Genomic DNA, 21,126 nt, shown 5'->3' with positions numbered 1-21,126 from the left:
CAACTCCTCACTCTCTCCTGTCCTAATCTGAGAAACAGATGTAATCTAGTCCACAGAGCACATGACAGATTATCCTCAGGAGACTAATTTGACGGATGTGCACATTCACTATTCGGCCTTTACTTCCCATTTAAGGTGGATTGATGCCAATCGTTGCCAAGGTGATGAGTGATGCCACCATCTGTCAAAACTAACCTAATTAGTGTTCCTTTCCACACCTCAATTCCTTTATAATGGATGGATATGCACATCTTCATCAACGAATGTGACAAGTGCCAGATATACCCAGGTTTAAAAAATAAAATGCTTTAAATACCATTTGATACATTCCGGATATTATACCAGTTGTCAAGTTTAATCCTAAAAAAATTTAATTTTAGTTCTTAAATACCTTTCAGTAAACTGCTTGAATTAAACAAAAATATATTTATTTTCATTACACAAATGGTTTTAAATTATGGAGAGTTTGACAGCTTTTACAACAGGATGGTCAAGCTTTGTATCTGCAGTTAAAGAAAATGATCTCCCCGTTTGCTACAGATTTATTCCATTACACAAATAAAAAACAAAGTTTACAGCTGCTAAAAGTAAAGTTGACTGACCTCAAACAAGGGAGAAAATCTACAGGATGACATCACTGCAATAAAGAAACATTTTCAGCAGACTACCTAATGATGACATAGGTTCTGTCACACAAGTAAATGAATGCCATTCTTCCAGTGTTATATAATGTTCTTACAAGTTCACTTTGTTTTTCCTCCGTAGCAATCCCAAAGTTGAGAAAACTGCAGTCATTTAAGATAATTGAGCAGATCTGTCCAGACACTCAGCCCATGGACCTCAAAGTCCCCATCTGTCTGTTTAAGTACTTCCAGATCTTTCTCCATCTCCTCTTTCAATGGTGAACCTGAACTCCATAAGGACTTCACACGGTCCGCCACTGATTTGAATGACACAGCATTGCTGCACTTCTGAACCCACACTTGGTCACTCACATTGTACTCCAAGGAGGATGCCCACTTTTTTAAACTGTCCCAGTAAATAAGTTTAAATGTTGGACACTGTTGGGAAAGTTTGGTACACAGTGCAGGTTGTAACGATTGACACATGCTGTGGAGAACGTCACGATGCCCTTGCAGCCAGTTCAAGAGAAAATCTTGAGCTGTAGCGTCCTCACGGTATCCCGACAGGAGCGCAGCAGCAATTACCTCAGAAAAGTTGCCCAAACCTCCACTGTCCTGAAGGAAACTATCCAACAATGTCCTCGCATAAGAATCATTGTCCGGGCGGCACTGTACTGCCTCAATGCGCTGCAAGAGCAACTTGCCTTGAACTTGCGAGGCCCGGGACAAGCCACAAGATTCCTTTCGCTCCACCGCAAGGGAGCACAATATGTCACACGCTGAGCGGCGCCTAATGAAACCGATGAGATCCGAATCTGTTTCATTGCTCTGCTCGTCTGGACTTCCACCATCTTCAAACGAAGGAAACTTGTCAAAAAGTGATTTGATTACGGACAACGGAACTACTGGGTTTCTTAACAGACCGGCGAACAACCTGTGCTGACACTGCGCCAGATCAGACAGCGTCAGGAAACGATAGCCCGAGAAGGTCTCCGCAAGCCGCTCATTTGTTTGATTAAGACGGGTCTCTAAAGCCGCTCGGATGGAGGGGGTTGTGTGGAAGCGAGTATAGACTTGTTCACAGTACCTTGCCCATTGAAATGCTCTAACCACCGTTTGATTATCCCATTCATTCACGAAGACAGTCTGTGAAACGGCAAGTACTTCCACTGTGTTTCCCAAGTTCTTCAAAATAGCCTCCATGTGGCGCCGTGGCTAAACTCTCATTTTGGCTAGCTCGCTAAAGGCCGTTACCTTTTAAAAACACCTCTAGGCGTAGTCACATCTGTCACTTTGCAGTTGATAAAACATTCTTAAAGCACGTAAAAAAAATCGGATATTTAAGAATATCAGGAGATGCAAGTTAAAAACAAGGCCACAAGTAACAACTAACATAATCCCGCTGTTGTAAGAAAGATTACGTTTTAAGTGACGTTAGCCGGGCTCTTCAAAACTTCAGAATGCCCTGAACTGTTTTTCAAAATAAAAGACGTGAACGTCCGAACTTGCATAAGCTACTGGCTTATGATATTACACTAAATTATTACACGAATACAACAAATTGTAGTTTTAAGTAGACAATCACTTTCACATGGATTCGAAAATGTCTCGTTTGGAAAAATCTTCCTCTTTTGCTCGTTATCAAAACGGATTCCACTGTAGTTCGCTGCAAGGATGATTCGGATTTTCTTTTTGTTGCGACTGGACCACTCAACATGTAACTTGAACTTAAGGAGCTGCGCTGAAATTTACTGAGCTGCCAAACGGAGCCAGAGCACGGGGGCGTGCGAGCAAGGTAGTGCTCTGCCACAGCAGTTAGACGAGTCTGTGAAGTAGGATATCCTATCAGAGCGGTCCTATAGGAAACCCATTCCAAAGTGCGCTCCCTGAGCACAGAACACATCGTGGGAGTTTTGCAATGCCAGTCCTAACCACCGAGGCTCACCGTTATTGAGGGAAGCATGGAAAAACAGTGGAGGTAAAAAGCATGAATATAGCGATCCATAGAGACGCACCGAGCAGGGCAGAGATTTCTCAAAGCGTTACATTTTATAAGGTGAGTCCAAGTTGCAGAGGTGAGAAAACTCTGAAATGTTGTCTTTTTTTTAAAGGGCTTTAAATGCTGTCAAATAACCTCCTTGCTCTTAAAGAAAACTGCGTTTAATATTACTATTTTTAAGTGTGTCTTATTAAATTACACATTACTTTAAGTATAGACTAATAGGCTGGGAAGCTTAATTAAAACATGACACTAAGAGCAAAGGATTCTCTTACCACCCTTTCTGGCATTATAGATTTTCTGGACTGTCCTAATCAACATTGAAGCTTTGTTTAGTCTATAATCAATTATCTTGGCCAGTGATTCACACTCTCCATGTCTGTTGCTTCACACTCTCCATCTCCGCTTCTCTTCTGAAGCATGCAGAGCACACTGTCACAAGGCTTCCCCCCCTCTCAGTATGTCTACAAACTGAGTGGTCAAATACAATTATGTTGAAGTTTGTGAGAGGGAGGCAGCCCACATTTGGGAATTTTAATGGCCTCTACAATGTCACACTTGTGGTTTCTCTGTAAAAGTGACAGAAATAGATGAAGTTATGGAATATGAGTATAGCAGCTGCTTTGAAATATCAAAGCTGTAGAAAGGACGCACTCTGTAATGATGAAATGCTTTCTTGAAAAATATTCAGATTTTTTGTAACATAACACTTTTGAGACCAGAATGTTTGCACTTTCCTTTGTAAGTGAGCAGTTAAAGAGTTCTTACACATTTAACAGTAACAATAAAAGCAAAAGCCCTAGTAAATGTCATTAAATCCAGTCTGCTAAATCACACCAGGTAGTCAGTCAATAAGAAGCTCTGTAAGTATTCCAATAAAAAGGTGAGAAAATTTACAATGTGGTCAAATGTACAATTCTGATCTTTTCAAAATCTCTAAAATTAAATAATGATGTAATTATTGTATTCCACAAAACAAAAATAGAATATGCCCCTGTTTTTGTTCATTTTCCTGTTTTAGTGTGTGTGTGTGTGTGTGTGTGTGAGAGAGAGAGAGAGAGAGAGAGAGAGAGAGAGAGAGAGAGAGTGAGTGAGTGACTGGCAAATGAATGGTGTAGCCTTTCTGAATGTATAAGAATATGTCTTCAATATTTATGCAAATAAAAATATCCTTTATATGATAAGACATACTTTATTGTCCCCTCAGGGAAATTTTTCTTAAACTCAACACACAGACAATATTCAATCACACATACTTCACATATGCTGTGATGGCTTTTGTGGCTTCAAGGGAGGGAGAGTCAGTACAGCAGGGGATAGGGCATGATTTGTTCTTATTGGTGTAACTGAAGCAGCTCTATTCTAAGGAGAAAACCACATCTTGGTGTTCTAGTTTAATCTTCTTGCACGCAGAGCAAGGGCAGTGCGTACAGGTTAAAGGTTAGACTGTAGGTACACAGCACAGGTGTGTGAAATTCTCACACTTTATCACTTCTTTGTCCAGTTAAAATGGTGAAGCACTTGTTATGCATAAAATTACTTATTGTGTGCGCAATAGGAAAGCATGCTGAAGAGATTCATTAAGGAGTGTTCTAGATGTTTACTGGCAACCTTAATGCATACACTGACCTCTGACCTCATTCAATGTTAACCATTGTATTTGAAGTTGTGACTGGTCTGTGATGAGGCATTTCACTCTGAATGTGTATGCATATGTGTTCTGTAAACAGATTTTGGTTTATAGATGAAATATTGTATATTGACTGGCCATATATAGCATATATTTGTATCAAAATTGTATTAGCAGATAGATTTTTATGTTTAATGATGGGTTTATGTTTTTCTGTTTGTTTAAGGCAGTTTTGTTTATGTTTAGTAAAATTTTGTTTTGTTACCCGTTTGTTCAAATCATCCATTAGAGCAAACAAGGATACAGAAGGTACATGTATATAATTGAAAAATGCTTCTGGAAGGTGTAAAGCTACAGATCGGAAACAGACACTCACAGATAAAATCAAATGAGGAGGTTTTATTTACAAAAGGATAATCCAGAGCTGAGGTCAAAGAACATGCATAGTAGCCAGAGAGAGTGCAGACAAAACATATGGGATAAGAATATGGGGGCGTATATGAGTAAACAGTCCAAAACTTCCAAAATCAAAGATCAGTCCAAGAAAGCGAACAAACCAGAGGAGGTTGAGGCAGAAATGAAAAACAAAGTACAAAGCAAGAAGGTAACCAGTAAGACAGCCAGAGCAAACATTCAGCAAGCATGGAATAGACATTGCAATACTTCACAAAGAAAGCATGCTAACAGACAGGTTTAAATAAGTAAGTTAATAATCAAAAACAAGTGATGACAATCAATAATCAGGGCATCAGAACAGATGTAATTGAGACAGTTGGTGGTGCTGGATGGAATGTGTGTTCTGGGAAATGTAGTCAGGGCCAAGGAGCATGACACCAGGTTAGGTGATATCTACAATATTATTTCATACCTGATATTATTAGAGTAAGTATAACATTATATTTATGAGAAAAAAATCACTATCCTTTCTCTATGTTTTGTTTCAGATAGCAACACATTAATACATTTGTAAACCAGATTTACTGCTAGACAAAGTAGACAAAGGGGCAATCCCTTGCCCAAAATACAGTGCCTCAAAAATGTCTGTCAGGTTCAAACTAGGAATTATCATTAGTGTAAATATGATTCAAAGTTCATTTATAGTCACAGGTATGCATAATGACAGCTCTGCTCAAAGCTGAACTGTTCCACTTGGATGTAATGTAGTCCACCTGCAAAAGGACTTAGTCTGACAGTCCAGTCATCACATTGTTATAGTGGCACTGAATGGTTGGCAGCAGACAGAGCCAAGAAAGCCTGTGTGCCTTCTTGTTTTTAGGAGCCCCACATCTGTGTGCCAGAACAGAATGTATCTGTCAGATGACCAGTGTGTAAACCTATAGAGTACAGTTTACAGTACAGTTTCTTTTTCAAAGAGGAATACCAATTGCTTACTCCTTGCCTCCTCTCTCTCTCTCTCTCTCTCTCTCTCTCTCTCTCTCTCTCTCTCTCTCTCTCTCTCTCTCTCTCTCTTTCTCTCGGTCTGGGATGACTATGAAAGAGCTCCTGTGTAGCGGAAGGTTGTGATAGTGCAACAAGCCACCCTGGGCTGCTAAGAATGTCCATTGTCATTGACTTAACTGTAAACCACACCAGTGAAAGGCAAGTCCTCAGCCAGGTGGACATTAGCAGAACACTTGCTGTGATTTTTTTGCACAGGAGTAGGTGAACAGTGACCTTCAGTTTGCCTCTGTCCTCTTTCTACTGTGTGATCAGTGTCAGTGCACATAGAAAAAAAAGAAAAAGAAAGAGACTCACTCAGATCTCACAGGCACAACTTTGAAACTGCATGTGAGAAAACACATTTATGTTCCAGTTTTTCACACAAATGTGTTACTGTGTGAGGGCTCTTTGAGTTCGGCAGGCACTGTGGTCTCTTTAAAGTAGGCATAGTTGGAGCCTGTCCACACCACTGTCTAAGAGCATATGAAAAGGAGAGAGTCATGAGAGCATCAGGACTGAGAAGGCCGAGGTGATCCTCAGAGGAGCGAGATCTGCAATGCTAGCCCTGCAACAGTGAAATGATTAGGACAGTGCGAGCAGACGCAGAGCACAGTGATACTTACACTTGGCCTTTGAATGACCCTCATGGTGCTTCCAAAGCTCTGCTTCAATGGCCAAGCTTGATGGATTTTTTCCCACATCTGATACTAATAATATTTTCCTTGACGTTTTGAAGTTTTGTTTCCTTGAACAATTACATGGCAAGTATCTTTCATAAACACATAAATCAGGAGAAAGTGACAAAGAATTGAATGTGTGGTTATATGTACTGTGCCTCAGATTATGTAATGCTGTAATGAATTATGGTAGATTCAGGTTGCAAACTGAAGCTTTGCTTAAACATCTCACATAGTGTCTTTATCAAGATTTTTTTTTTTCTGAGTTTCTACCCTCACCTCTACATCTCTTGCTCTCTCTAGGGCAGCATGTGTAGCTCTCTGAGTCCTAAGCAGCCAGCTGGGCCGGGCCTCACTGATCTGCAGCAATACAGCCAGTGGCTGGCCAGCAGACATGAAGCCAGCCTGCTGCCTATGAAGGAAGACCTGGCGCTCTGGCTCACCAGCATGCTGGGTAAGTGAGGGCCAGTGGCTCTGCATGTGCTGGCAGCCTGCCTCTCTCACATTTACGTCTTTACTTGTACTAACTTGTGAAAGCTTGAAAGATGAGTGGAATGTCATGGACGATGAATGGGTCAATACACTGAATTCAAATTTCCAATACTGTACAACTGGCATCTGATACTACCCTGTGGAACATCATAGTCTCCTGTGCTACTCCTGCCGTCAATGTGTCTGAGGGAAAATGTGTGCTTAGGGAAGAAATGTTTGTTTACCTATCTTATGATAATGTGGTTGTCTTAGGTTGGGTTATATATGAGGTATGTGTGATAGTCCTTTAAGCATATAATGTGCGTTTGTGCGTGTGTGTGTGTGTGTGTGGGTGTGAGTGTGATAGAGAGAGAGAGAGACCCCTAAATCATCACTGGTCTTTAAATGTGTTTGCATTTCCTTTCTTCTTGTAATTAAATCTGTTCCTGTTTCCATACATTTCCAAATGCATTTATTCAGCTCTCAACACCAGCAGTGATCCAGGAGCATTTTACACATTATGAGAAGAAGAATGGTGGTGTGTCACAGTTCTGGCCCAGTTCTGGCGCGGGTGTGCGTGTGCGTGTGTGTGTGTGTGCGTGCACGCGAGTATGGCTGTGTATTTTTTGTGTGTGCATGTGTGTGTGAGGTGTGGGACGTCCATGGAACGTCTGGCAGAAGCCGGCCTGTGCGGAGCCAGCTCAGAGAGGATCAGTGCCTCTGGTGTGCCTGGAGCCGGAGGAGCGGGGCAGCTGCAGTGGACAGCGCGGGTGCCTCTGCACTGCCCTTGCGCTTCTGCACTTCAATTGCCTTCTTGAACCTTTGAACTCATCATCGCTCTGCAGCTGCCTCTACTGTGACGCAACGATACATATCTGTCCTCACATCCATGTAAAATGCGTGGTGGGTGAACACAGCTGGAGAGGCACCCACTGCTTGCTGGAAACTGACGTGCAAGTGTGGCACATTTTCCTGCCAGTCTGAACTCTCATGTTCACTGACACTGTCAACTGTGAAGTTGTTGTTCAAAAGTATGTGTGTGATTTGTCATAAATTATTTAATTTGATTCATCTGGTTTTCTGAAGTTCTTAGCTTGATTTTGTGTTTATTAGAATTTGTGGTTTGAGACTGGTTTAGGTGGAGTCACTCTGTGGGATGGTGTGGGTTATTTTGCTTCACTGGAGAAGGAGAAGGATGAGTGGAGTAAAGGAGAGAAGAGGAGGGGGAGGAAAATGAAGGGAATTTCACAAACTCTCAGTGTCTCCCCTCTCTGGCCTCATTTACCACATTTGGAACTCATTAAAACATCTAAACCCCCTCTACCACTAATGCGCCCCCTCTTTTAGAGAAAGAATAGATGAAAAAATATTCTCTTTCCACAGACACCCCAACCCCCTGCCACCACCTCCTATTTCAGGGTGATCTAACCAAGGAGGAATGGTCCTCTGGAAGCCATTCAAAAGCTACAGCCACATGTTGATCACCATAGTGTGTGTGTGTGTGTGTGTGTGTGTGTGTGTGTGTGTGTATAACCTGGGCTACTATGCAAAAAGCAATCAGCTGTTTCCCGCTCAAGGAACGTCACCTTTACTGTTGCTCATTGCTTATCACTAGAATGTGTTTTAGTTCTTGGTTGCTTGTGGGTTCCAATCATTCTCTGGCTTTCTGATTTACCGTAACTTCTCACTAACACCTATTGCAATCCATCAATATATTTCAGGTCATGATAATCAAGACCTCTCTTTGATAAGTACATAATGGTCAGAGGTACAGAATGAACCATTAAATACTTTAGATACAAAACATTTGAGAGGATATCTGTCTCTGGGGTTTTGTTATCAGATGTCTTGCTTCCTAAGTCTCTCTCTCTCTCAGTCTGTGTGTTTGACCTTCTCTCTCTCTCTCTTTCTTTCTCTCTCTCTCTCTCTCTCTCTCTCTCTCTCTCTCTCTCTCTCTCTCTCTCTCTCTCAGGTGTGGAGATCACGGCAGAGACCTTCATGGACAGACTGGATAATGGCTTTCTATTGTGCCAGCTGGCTGAGTCACTGCAAGAGAAATTTAGGCAGAGCAATGGGGAGCTGCCACCACAGGGCAAGGTACATCCTCCCAGCACTTACCTCCATTTATCCCATTCATCTTCCACATACAGAGATTTCCCATTAATCCTCCACACGCAGAGCTCTCTCATTCGTCCTCCGAACACAGAGATCTCCCATTTCTCTTCCACACACAGAGATCTTCCATTCGTCCTCCGAACAGAGATCTCAGCACATGTGCCTTTCTTCAGCCTGTTGAGTCCCTGGAGCGTTACCCTGACAAAACATATGTGCTTCTTATTGAATAGCTTTAGTATGTATTTTCTGTATTTTTCATTCTGACAAATGAATGAGAACTCTTCAGAAATAAATATAATGTAAAAAATGAAAGCTATCAGCTGGTGACATGTCTTGCTTGTTTTTTGAGCTATCTTTACAGGACTGGTCTGTCCACATTGTATAATTTTGGACAATGCTGGCCACTGCTCTCTCACACAAAGACTTTTGTCTGATGTTGTGGCCATTTGCCATTTCCTCCCCAAAACTTGGCATTGTGGGTTGGTGAACTTCAGAAAACGCGGAGTGTGATTTATCAGAACCGGCTAACGATAGCGAGGAGTCATTAACTTTTTCTAAAAAAAATATTTGTCCCAGATGGGAAAAGTATTAAGGGTGGAGGATTTTTAGTGGTAAATTAAGAAAAATATTTCTGCTTTTGTTGGCTAAAGCCTGTCTTCTTCAGAGTCTCTGCAATGGACCCTTCTGCTGGTTATGACTCCCTAAAGTTCAGCTAATAGTTCCCCTAAAGCATAACTAAACAGAGGATCTACACTTTGCAGATCATTACGACAAAGTACTTTAGCATATAGTCCCTGCCTTTAGAAAGTTTATCCTGGTATATCTTTTCAATGTTTTATTTTACACATAGTTTATCCTCATTGAAGGATGTTAGAATTTGAGACTTCACTGTGCCCTAGTTCTTAACAACATAACCAAACTGAGGTGTGCCTCTCATGCGATTAGATAGAGTAGCTCATTAGATTGTCAAGATTACAACTTTATAGAGCCCACTTTTCTAGAAAAATAATCCTGGGATTATGGCATGGAGGGACCTGCCCCATGGATCTACAGGGGTTCGTCTGCTTCTAAGAAACAAAATGAAGCAGTCCCTGAAAAACAGGATTAAATTTCAGAGACAGGTTTAAGTGAATGCAATGATAGAAAACAGAAGACTAGTCTTTATAATCAATTTTAAATTGTTACTTTTCTAGACAGCCCTCACTACCAGACATGATATTTTTGGTCCTTCAAGTTTTTGTGCAGTTAGTTCAAACATTATACATGGGCTGACATTATATTACTTTTTTCTTTTGGGTGGGGGGTGTGACAACACTCAGACACTATAGTGTGATTTCTAGCATTGACTAGGAATAATATGTTTAAGAATATGATTACATGTGCGGTGTCAATTATGTTACTGTGTGATTGTGTCAGGGAACTAGTGCCCACTGCACCTGCCAAACACTGCAGAAAGAGGAAAAACAGAGACAGATAGCGGAAAAAGAGAGAGAAGCACCTATGTGAGGAAATATCTAAGATCATGATTCCTAAGGAGAGAGTGAACGAGAAATAAAGAAGAGAGAGCATGAAGCCTGAAGTCCGTTGATCATGATCACTATGTAGGGTGGGGTGGGGGTAAGATACAAAGGAAAAAGGGAATGGATCAAAATTGCCTTATTTGGAGGTTTTTGAATATTTAATCTCAACATCTACTGGTCTTAGACTGGAAAAGATGGTATGTATGTGCAAAGTCACAAGACATCAATTTTCAACTATTCCTGTGTATGATGTGACTTCATGACAACTTCAGTAGGCACTTGTCTGATCCTCAGCCTGTTACAATGAAGCTTCTCTTCTATCTGTATATTTTGCTTTTCTGCTCCAACTAAACTCTTTATTGGTAGCTCAGTGGTTAAGATACCTAACTTATAATCAGAAGGTTGCCAGTTCCCACTGTTGGGCCCCTGAGCAAGGTCCATAATCCTCAATTGCTCAAGTAGTTAAAGAAACTGCAGGCCCAAGGCTAACACTATAACAACAGGCCCTAATGAATAGGAACATAATCATTATATAACAGTTTGTTAATGATTGATATTAACTATATTATCTCTATATAAATGCATATTTGTATTTACAAATAAATATTTAATAATACTGTGTAGCAACAAGCCAATTTTTTGGTAGGCATTTGTCCTCTGTTCCTCCATGACTAGGCTTTACAAGGAAGCCTTCATTTTGAATTATCAGTGAAGTAAACCATAATGCAGCATTTATATGATAATCTGTGATAATCCTTTTCAAATCAAGACTTCATAATTCAAATAGCATTTATAAAAGAACAATTAAACAATTGCGTAATTGCAAGCAATTATTAACCTACTCTTCTATAATGGCAGTTTTTATTAATTTGTTTATTATGAAGTGTAAAGCGTTACTGGAAAGACCAAACAATTGGGAGGAAAATAAAAATGAAATACCGATGATATATAATAAACATATTGTTACATCATTTATCATGATGGTGTGAATCTATTTTTATACGCAATATAAAATACAGAGATGCTGAACATTTCAGCTCCCTTATGGAAGCTGATGCTCTTGCTGTAAAGTGTGAAGGACCCAGAGAAAGAGTTCTAGAAAAGCCAGAGAAAAATCTGATCTACTGTAGACTACATTCTTCCAACATGACATCACCATACCTATCTCTGACTCAGACACACATATCCTGTATAAAAGCATATGCTGCATAAATCTCATTGTGTATGAGTATGTTTGTTTGTGTGTGTGTGCGCGTGTGTGTGTTAGGTGACATTATCTGGCAAGCCTAATTCTGAACCTTCTGATGCATCATCTCTTCTTGTCGTATCCAATATTGTTTGCTGAGAAAAAGGTGGTCATGTTCCTTGTGTAACCAGAGTTAGGGATGATGGAGAAAGGATCAGACAGTGAACCCTGATCAGACCTGAGGAGGGGGCTAGAGCTGTGGGTTTACAGAGTGATGTCTGTTTAGATCATGTCTGTAGAGTGGGGGGGGGGAGCACAGGAAGAATAGAGACATGGGGGAGGGGCATTTCTGGTGTTTCTAACGATCTGCAAATCCTGGCTGAAGCCAGTTTAAACTGGAACAGTGAATAAAGATCTCAACCTGAATTATGTAATCCATGTGAATTAGAACAATGTCCTTTCCTCATAAAACACATATACAAGGCTGCAAGCACAGACAAGTTTTATATGGCACACTGCCTGGCCAAAAAAAGGTCACATACTAATATTTCGTTGGACCGCCTTTAGCTTTGATTACGGCACGCATTCGCTGTGACATCGTTTCCACAAGCTTCTGCAATGTCAACATTTATTTCTGTCCAGAGTTGCATGAATTTTTCCCCCAAGATCTTGTATTGATGATGGGAGATTTGGACCACTGCGCAAAGTCTTCTCCAGCACATCCCAAAGATTCTCAATGGGTTTCAGGTCTGGACTCTGCGGTGGCCAATACATGTGTGAAAATGATGTCTCATGCTCCCTGAACCACTCTTTCACAGTTTGAGCCTGATGAATCCTGGCATTGTCATCTTGGAATATGCCTGTGCCATCAGGGAAGAAAAAAATCCATTGATGGAATAACCTGGTTGATCAGTATATTCAGGGAGTCAGCTGACCTCATTCTTTGGGCACATAACGTTGCTGAACCTAGACCTGACCAACTGTAGCAACCCCAGATCATAGCACTGCCCCTACAGGCTTGTATGGTAGGCACTAGGCATAATAGGTGCATCGCTTCAGCTGCCTTTCTTCTTATCCTGATGCGCCCATCACTCTGGAACAGGGTAAATCTGGACTCATCAGACCACATGACCTCCTTCCATTGCTCCAGAGTCCAATCTTTATGCTCCCTAGCAAACTGAAGCCATTTTTGCTGATTAGCCTCACTAAGAAGTGGTTTTCTTAAAACTGTTTATTCCCAATCCCTTGAGTTCCCTTCATATTGTGCATGTGGAAATGCTCTTACTTTCACTATTAAACATATCCTTGAGTTCTGCTGTTGTTTTTCTACGATTTGATTTCACCACACGTTTAAGTGATTGCCGATCATGATCATTCAAGATTTTTTTCCAACCACATTCCTTCCTCAAAGATGATGTTTCCTCACTGTCCTTCCACTTTTTAATAATGCAATGGACAGCTCTTAACCCGATTTTAGTAGTTTCAGCAATCTCTTTAGATGCTTTCTCTGCTTGATGCATGCCAATAATTTGTCCCTTCTGAAACAGATTAACATCTTTTCCACGACCACAGGATGTGTCTTTCAACATGGTCGTTTAACAAATGATAAGCTACTCACTGCCTCAGTTAGGGTTAAATAACTTGTTGCCAGCTGAAACATAATCACCCATGCAGTAATTATCCAATGGGAGGCTCTTACCTATTTGCTTAGTTAAATCCAGGTGGTGACCTTTTTTTTGGCCAGGCAGTGTATTATTGATGTTTTATGAATTCAATGCTGTTTGCAAGCAGGTGTTTAACTAAATTTCCTTTTGTTTTAAGTGAACACAACAGTCATTCACATTGGTCAAATGCATGACTGACACTAAAGTTTATTTCTTTCAGCCAATCCCTAATCGGAGGATTCCATGTAGGGCAAGTGCTCCTTCTGGCTCTTTTTTTGCCCGGGACAACACAGCCAACTTCCTCTCGTGGTGTCGAGAGGTGGGTGTTGGAGAAACCTGCCTGTTTGAGTCTGAGGGTTTAGGTAAGTAACTAACTGATGTCAATGCCTTAAGTTATTCTTGCTTTGGTAACCAGTTACCAAATATGCTTGATGTCATTCATACCCTGTTGAAACTAACAGACAAAAGGACACACACTGTGGGTTGCTCACTGTAGGCTGCAAATGTACTGATAAAAACTGGAGGATAGGATATTATCAGGGAGGAGGGAGATGACTCACTCACAGCAGAGCTTTATAGACTTGCTTTGTGCTTGGTCATGGCACAGAGGAACTCCTTGTGTTTCTCATCCTCCCCACCCTGGGGCTCCACAGACACCAGACAGTACCCTGGCAATGGATACAAGATACAGAGAGAGGAAAACATATCCTCTCCTCCACTTTCCTTTCTGGCTGGGACTGTGAATGGACCTAATTATGTTACTCTGCACTCAGTGGGCCTGTCTCACTCTTTTGATTTTTGTCTCTCTCTTTTTGTTTCTCTCTAAACTGTTGTAAATACTCAGCTGGCTTAGAAGACACTAGTTCCCACATACAACCAAGACAGATGGAGTGCACTATAGAGAGAGAGAGAGAGAGAGAGAGAGAGAGAGAGAGAGAGAGAGAGAGAGAGGGAGAGGGAAAATAAAGAAGTGAGCAAGAAAAGAGAGAGCAAGAGAGCGAGAGAGATGAGGTAGAAAGTAGGGCAGGCAAGTGGAACTGATTCCCCTGAATGCGGAGAATTTTTTCTCCCTTCTCCGGTACAGTTACACAGTGAATGCTTTGTGTAAGAGTGTGTGTGTGTGTGTGTGTGTGTGTGTGTGTGTGTGTGTATCCATTTATATTATATAAGCTTTGTGTTTTATGAGATGTGAACACTTGGCTGCTTTCATCATTCTGTTGTCAGATTTAAATGGTCAGACTGAATCTACTTGAATCCCCAGTTCAATGGAAGCGCCAGCGAGACTGAAATGAACTTTATCTCCTATAACGTGGGTGTTCTGACTTGATCTTGTTCAAGAACAGATTCACTGAAATCTTAACTCCAGCCAACTGGCTCATCATTACAGACTGTACACAGATATGACTACATCTAAAAGGACTTACTGTCCTATCAAGAAGAGTCTTTAGAAAGATTAATCTCTTATTCTTTTCTCCTTCTTTTCTCCTATTTTATTTTCCACTGAAGTAGCTGAAATCATGCATGGAGATGATGTTAAATTCAGGTGGGACACATTGAGGTTTGGAGTTGAATTGAAGCTTTTGATCTGTTTATTGCATGTTATGCCTTGTCACCTGACTATTCAGTCATGGGTCTGAATCATGAATCATGGGAGATGAATTACCCAACCATATACAGATGGGGGTTCTAGAGCAGGTGTTTTTGTACACAGCTGTGTTTTTAACACATTTTCATGTCACTTCCTGGCAGTTATTACAACAGATCAGGACTGAATTACTATAACCATCGGCATATGTAGAATTACTTATGCTTATGCGAAAAGAGTGATGCAACCAATGACTGGACAATAAGCTTGCCATTATTGAGTAATTGCTTTCATTTGACATATTTGGCATGGTTCATTAAAGGTCTGACCCACTGTGTGCTTTTAAATCACTAAGCTTCATGTCCTCCATCACACCCACTGTGTTCATACTCACTGTCTATTGGAAATTTTCATGATCCACTCTCTGTCAGATTTGCACCACTTTACTCTGATATCATGATTTGGACCTTGATGACTACATGTTCAACACTAAGAGAACTTCTTGGTCTTTGTACTGTATGCTCCCCAGTCTTGCACAAACAGCCCCGTGAGGTCTGCCTCTGTCTCTTGGAGCTGGGGAGAATAGCATCCAGGTAGGTGAAATATACGCATGCTCCTAACTACATTACATGATCCCTGCAATTCTCCATTCACCCATGGTCATCTGAGAGCCACTGAGATGGATAGATTGGTTTGTCAGGTATAAGGTCGAGCCCCCTGGGTTGATTAAGCTGGAGAAAGAGATTGAGCAGGAAGAGAAAGCCCCGGAGCCACTTCCTTCCACAGTCTACCCCACCTCCACTAGCCAGCTCACTTCCCCCAACAGATGCTCCCCATCCAGGAAAAGCACTGGCAAGCTGTTGGATGATGCTGTAAGTATAAGGTCTACTGCTACTGGAAATGTCCAGAAATGAGTTATGCTCAGCATTTCTAGCATAATTACTTCCACTGAATGGTATAAATGTGACTGTTTGCTGTAAAATATCAGTATGAATGTGGTTTAGAAATGCAACAAGAAATTGACATATGCATGGTGTGTTTTGTTCAGGTAAAGCACATTTCTGAGGATCCTCCCTGTAAGTGCCCTAATAGGTTTTGTGTGGAGCGTCAGTCCCAGGGCCGCTATCGTGTTGGAGAGAAGATCCTCTTCATTCGGGTGGGTATGATGCTCTGTACAGAGACTTACATTTATTATCTGTCTGTCTCTCTCAGTTTGTGTGTTTGACCTTTTCTCTCTTTCCTTATCACTCTGTCTCTCTCTCTCACACACGCACACAAAAAATCCAGATGCAGTTTTATTTTCACCTTAATATGAATTCAACAACACAGCTCATAGCTATATAGCACTGCTGAAATCTTTAAGCATGTGAATTTTGCTTTTTGAATTGTTTGAAAACAAATCAGAATAAATAAGTGGTATTATAAGTAAAATTATAATCAGTTTGATTTGCAAGGTATGTTACAGATGATTTGTCTTGGTGAGTGCTCATATGATATAACAAACAGCTATACAAAGAAAATAAATTATAGGAAATCAACTAGAATAAAATTAAATAAAACTGGATAGAATAGAGCCATTTTAAAATATAGGTACCATAGAGGTAAAAAAAGGAACACTGAATATGAACAAGGTTTGCAGAGGCATATAACTGAGTATATATTCAGTTTATTACTGTACAAAATATGCATTTGTACTTAGATTTGGTTCAAGCTAGAACATTCTGGTTCAAATGGCACATTTTAGATATTTTGATTCATATTTGAGATTATACTGACAACCTTAATTAGATATGGATCTCAGAAATATATTTTTCATAATTAGAACCACTATTAATAAATTCATTTTGCATAAAAAATTCAACATGGCTAATAAACCCCAATGTGAGCCCCAAAGGTAAATTATATGAGACTTCCTACAAGAGAAAATAGACTGCCACCCAACAAATTGTGATTAGTGAGGTAGGCCTTGTGCCCATGGGAACTCTGTTACCTGGCAACACACAACCAGCTCTTACACCCTAGAAAGTGAAGCTGGTTTAGTACAGAATATCCTGTGTGCATGCGTACCATTATTCTCCTCATTCCTAAAAACAACACCCTGCATGGTAACTACATAGGTGAAGATGCGAGAATGTTGGCAAGGCTTCCAAGCAGGCAAACTGGCTCTGTAAATCACTAATAAAGTAGAGCTGGAACAGTGAAGAGTCTGGCAGTAATTACTGCGCTGGAGTGCACTGCGGGACTTATTCACACTGTATTTGATACAGAGAGGATGATTTAAAATATAGATGATTAAATATAGGTCTTCTAAAGAAACACTTATTGTACATGTATATTTAATAGGCTACCTCTAACATTTCTGCAGGATGACAGTTTTAGACACTTGACATAGCATTCCTAGCACTTATGGCACTAAATCACATTAGACTGTAATTCAGCCAGACGAAACACCACTTACCTCCATCAGCTCCACTAAGATCTATAGATTAGTGTGTGCATACTAACCACACAATTAATATGACCCTGCTCCCTCAGGCAGATTTGTTATTGCTTTGCTTTAATTCATGTGTGTAACCATGGTAATGCATCAGGTTAACTCACCAGTTCACCAGTGACACCAGTGACAGGGAATACACTGTTGGAGGGCTACACTGCACTATGCTTTAAACTGAACCTGGCACATAGAGACAACCCTAAGTAGAGTGTAAGCGGCTGCTGGCTTTTACATTAATAAATTACCCTCTTACGATGCCTAATAGTAACTGCACAAGCACCTTCATCCCGCAGTGGTTACAGGAAGGTTATTGATCTGCCAGTGTTCACCTCTGTATTATTAAAATTAACCAGATACATTACTTCATAACTAAAATATTGTCACCATTTTCATCGCCATTATATTTTTGTCTTTCAGTCATTCTTTGTGTTGCCCAGCAACCAAGGACAAGTAATTCAGAGTTTTTTTTAACAGAACACATTACAGCAACACAGTCTACATCTTCCATTCAAATAATTCAAATAGCGACTGAAATCCAAATTCTTCAAATGCCTCCTGTTGAAGGACAGTCTTTATGTCTCTGAGAAAGGCCATGGAGGATGGCAGTCTATCCATGGCTCCTGTTCATCTGCTGCAGAGAGCAATTAAAATTCTTCTCTTTGTGAACCAGTGATCATTTCTTATGCTAAGACAACAGATGACAGATGAATACAAGAGACTCTAAAAACTAAAAGCAATAAATGTGCATCTTTTTAATTTAACAGGAAAAGGAGTGCTTTTCATTTTTATCAGACATGCTGACTCACTCCTGACCTTGGGTGCCCCGAAACAAACTGGCATTATTTGTGATGTGATGGCCTGTAGTGTGCTCAAGGTCTGAGTTAGAATGATACACTGAAAGACCTGACCTTCACTGATGACGATAACCTTCTCTCAAGGTGCACGTGTGCATGCATTTGTGTGTGGGTACACCCATGCATGATTACAGTATATAACATTTGCAATATAATGCAACAATGTATGAGCTTGCACAATATGTGTGTGTGTGTGTGTGTGTGTGTGTGTGTGTGTGTGTGTGTGTGTGTAAATCAAGGGAGTCTGTTTTCTGTAAAATGGGATCGAAAGCTCTCCTCCTATAGCCTGTGCTAGCCTCTGATGCTGTGAATGCAGAGGCTTGGGCTCTTACTGGGGCCCTCTCTGTTGCCTCTCTCCCTCATCCTGTTAGGCACCTTATGAATGTTTCATGTTATTATACCACCCCAGGGCAGCAGAAAAACATTACAGAGTACAAAATTAGGGTCTGTGTTCCTTCAGCTTGCCCCTATTGTTTACTGTTTATTTTTTCTATATCCCCTCCGGGTTTCATTTCTGAAAAGTACTGAGAGCATCTTGGCAATGATTTACTGGGTCAGCTCTTTATTTGAGAGGGGTGGCACTACTGGAGGGTAAGAATGATAGCTTGTCTTTTTTACCCTTTATGAAAGTTTAATCAGCGGATCAATGGCTATTTGCACTGTTTATATACTCTTGTAAGGGTGTTGAACAGAAAGTGAGTGAAAAAGAAATAAAGCAGTTGATGTTTTTTACATAACACTGGAACCTTTGGTTGTTGGTTGTTCAGAGGTTCTGCTCATGCTTACTGGGTCACAAGCTAAAGAAACAAAACAATAATCATAAACAACAATAATTGTATTTACAGTATTTAAGGACTAAGTGTATATCTACTTGCTTTTCAAATCATGTCCATTTTGATAGTAAGAAAAAATGGCAGATGTCAAAAAAGAAAGGTGCTGTGACATGCAAACAAGCCTGTGTGCGTCTGAACAACCAGTTTGCAAGATGTGTCTTTCTCTTCTTCCCCTCTGCTTTATTGGTTTTGGGGTGAGATTGCCATGGCACCCAGCCTTGGGAATGTGCCTTAGGGGGAGCAGCAGGTGACAGTAAGCCAATATAGGGGTGTGAAGAAGCCAGTGGAGGTGTTGAAAGATAAAAAGTGAATTCAGTGACTGGGTGTCTCTGCATGGGGCGGGGGTGTTTAAATGTGTATTTCTGGTCTCAGTCATGATGCTTCAGAGATGAAAGCTTACAGATGGAGGTTTTCAGATATTCTAGGATACCACTCTTACAATGGTTAAATAGGATTCTTGTTTTGCTAGTCATCTGCTTCGGTGCATTAGTACATGCAAGAAATATATTTTCGCAAAAATGATGGATAGGCACATAACACCAACAGACTCATAAGCATGCCCTTTCTGCTCCCTCCATGTATAGATGCTGCATAATAAACATGTGATGGTGCGAGTGGGTGGGGGCTGGGAGACCTTTGAGAGTTACTTGCTGAAGCATGACCCCTGCCGAATGCTCCAGATCTCTCGGGTCGAGGGCAAGATCTCACCCATCTCCAGCAAGTCCCCCAGCATTAAAGACCTCACACCTGACAGCTACTTGGTGGTAGCTGCTCATTACAAAAGTAAGAAGTAACAAAGGCCAGTGGCAAACAAGGAACAAAGACCATATGATGGCCCTCTAATGTATTTTCACATCACTACAGCTTTTTTTTTTTTTTAAGTGTTTGTACCAAAGAGAGTAGCCTTACCTTTCCTAAGAATGTAATGTGCATCAATATCAGATGTGAACTTGTTTTCTCTCATTCATATTTTATACCATAACAGACAGTAAAATGTCCTCTGGACTAAGCAATGGCAACCTGGAAGATTATTTTACAGTATAACATTTGTTTGCAAAATGCATCAATACATATTTTTAATAACTATTTGACTGATTTAGCTAACTTGACACATTGACTAAAAGATCAAAGGTTGTCAATGACAGATGTTTGTTTTAAGCGATAAAGGACTCAACTGTTTTACACCTCAGAATGCTATGCAATGATTTGTTGATTATTTCTAGTCTGGGATTGCAATTGATGTATTAAGTACAAACTATTGTGTCTTTTGTGTTTATTTCTCAGCATACTTTTACTTTGTTTAGCTTGAGATTTCTGTGTAACATAAATCGCAAACACACTTGTCCGAATTCTTTGATCAGCTGAGTAAAACTGCTAAGTAAATTCAAGTTTTATCTCCCTTGATGGATGTATATACATTTGCATAAGCGCTTACATAATGAACTATGCATTTCTCTTCTTATATTTTATTATATATGATTATATATATGACAGTGTCAGATATTTCATATCAATATTAGTAATATTTCCCTTGCTTACATTGCAACAGCTGATTTTCCTGTATAGACTATAGGCCTACTGTTTTAGGGATTTTTCTTCTGTCTAATAAGAACAGAATGATTATGTAAAATTGTAAGAACAATCAAATGTATTAAGTGACCTGTTCTTGTAATGCATCATGTGTGTACCCGATCTGGGGTAAAGTACGTTAACTTAATCTTTTTTAACCATTGTAAAACAAAAGCAGAGATTAATAAAAAGAGAATATGTTTCTCTGTGTACAATCTGATCAACATGCTTACATTCTAACATTTCGCAAGACAGATATAGATGTCCATCTAGGGTTGAGAAGGATTGTAAATAAGCCAGAGAAGTAGCTCTTATTGCAAAGCTGTCCTATAGTGACCTCCTTTGGCTGAAATATATAAAGCAAAATTTTTCTTTTCATAGTAGTCACTATATACTGTGTGTGTGTGTGTGTTTAATAATTATATATATATATATATATATATATATATATATATATATATATATA

At 40.2% G+C, this 21,126-nt stretch overlaps 2 protein-coding genes across 2 annotated transcripts; one reads left to right on the top strand and one right to left on the bottom strand.

The window, feature by feature from the left end:
* Nucleotides 1–413: 413 nt before the first annotated feature.
* Nucleotides 414–2,305, bottom strand: fancf (FA complementation group F). The gene has a single exon (XM_027003184.3). It carries the CDS (start codon nt 1,824–1,826, stop codon nt 792–794), a length of 1,035 nt encoding a protein of 344 aa, XP_026858985.2. The 5' UTR covers nt 1,827–2,305; the 3' UTR covers nt 414–791.
* A 19-nt stretch (nt 2,306–2,324) lies between these two features.
* On the top strand, nt 2,325–20,880 carry gas2a (growth arrest-specific 2a). Its single transcript, XM_027003183.3, has 8 exons — nt 2,325–2,679; nt 6,673–6,823; nt 8,813–8,937; nt 13,546–13,687; nt 15,440–15,503; nt 15,611–15,782; nt 15,959–16,066; nt 19,676–20,880. Exons 1-8 carry the CDS (start codon nt 2,611–2,613, stop codon nt 19,883–19,885), a joined length of 1,041 nt encoding a protein of 346 aa, XP_026858984.2. The 5' UTR covers nt 2,325–2,610; the 3' UTR covers nt 19,886–20,880.
* Nucleotides 20,881–21,126: the final 246 nt, after the last annotated feature.

Source organism: Electrophorus electricus, chromosome 4 (assembly GCF_041902795.1).
Source record: "Electrophorus electricus isolate QZ-2024a chromosome 4, ASM4190279v1, whole genome shotgun sequence".
Taxonomy (NCBI): Eukaryota; Metazoa; Chordata; class Actinopteri; order Gymnotiformes; family Gymnotidae; genus Electrophorus; species Electrophorus electricus.
Note: the sequence above shows the minus strand (reverse complement) of the source record. Positions and strands in the feature narration are given on the sequence as shown.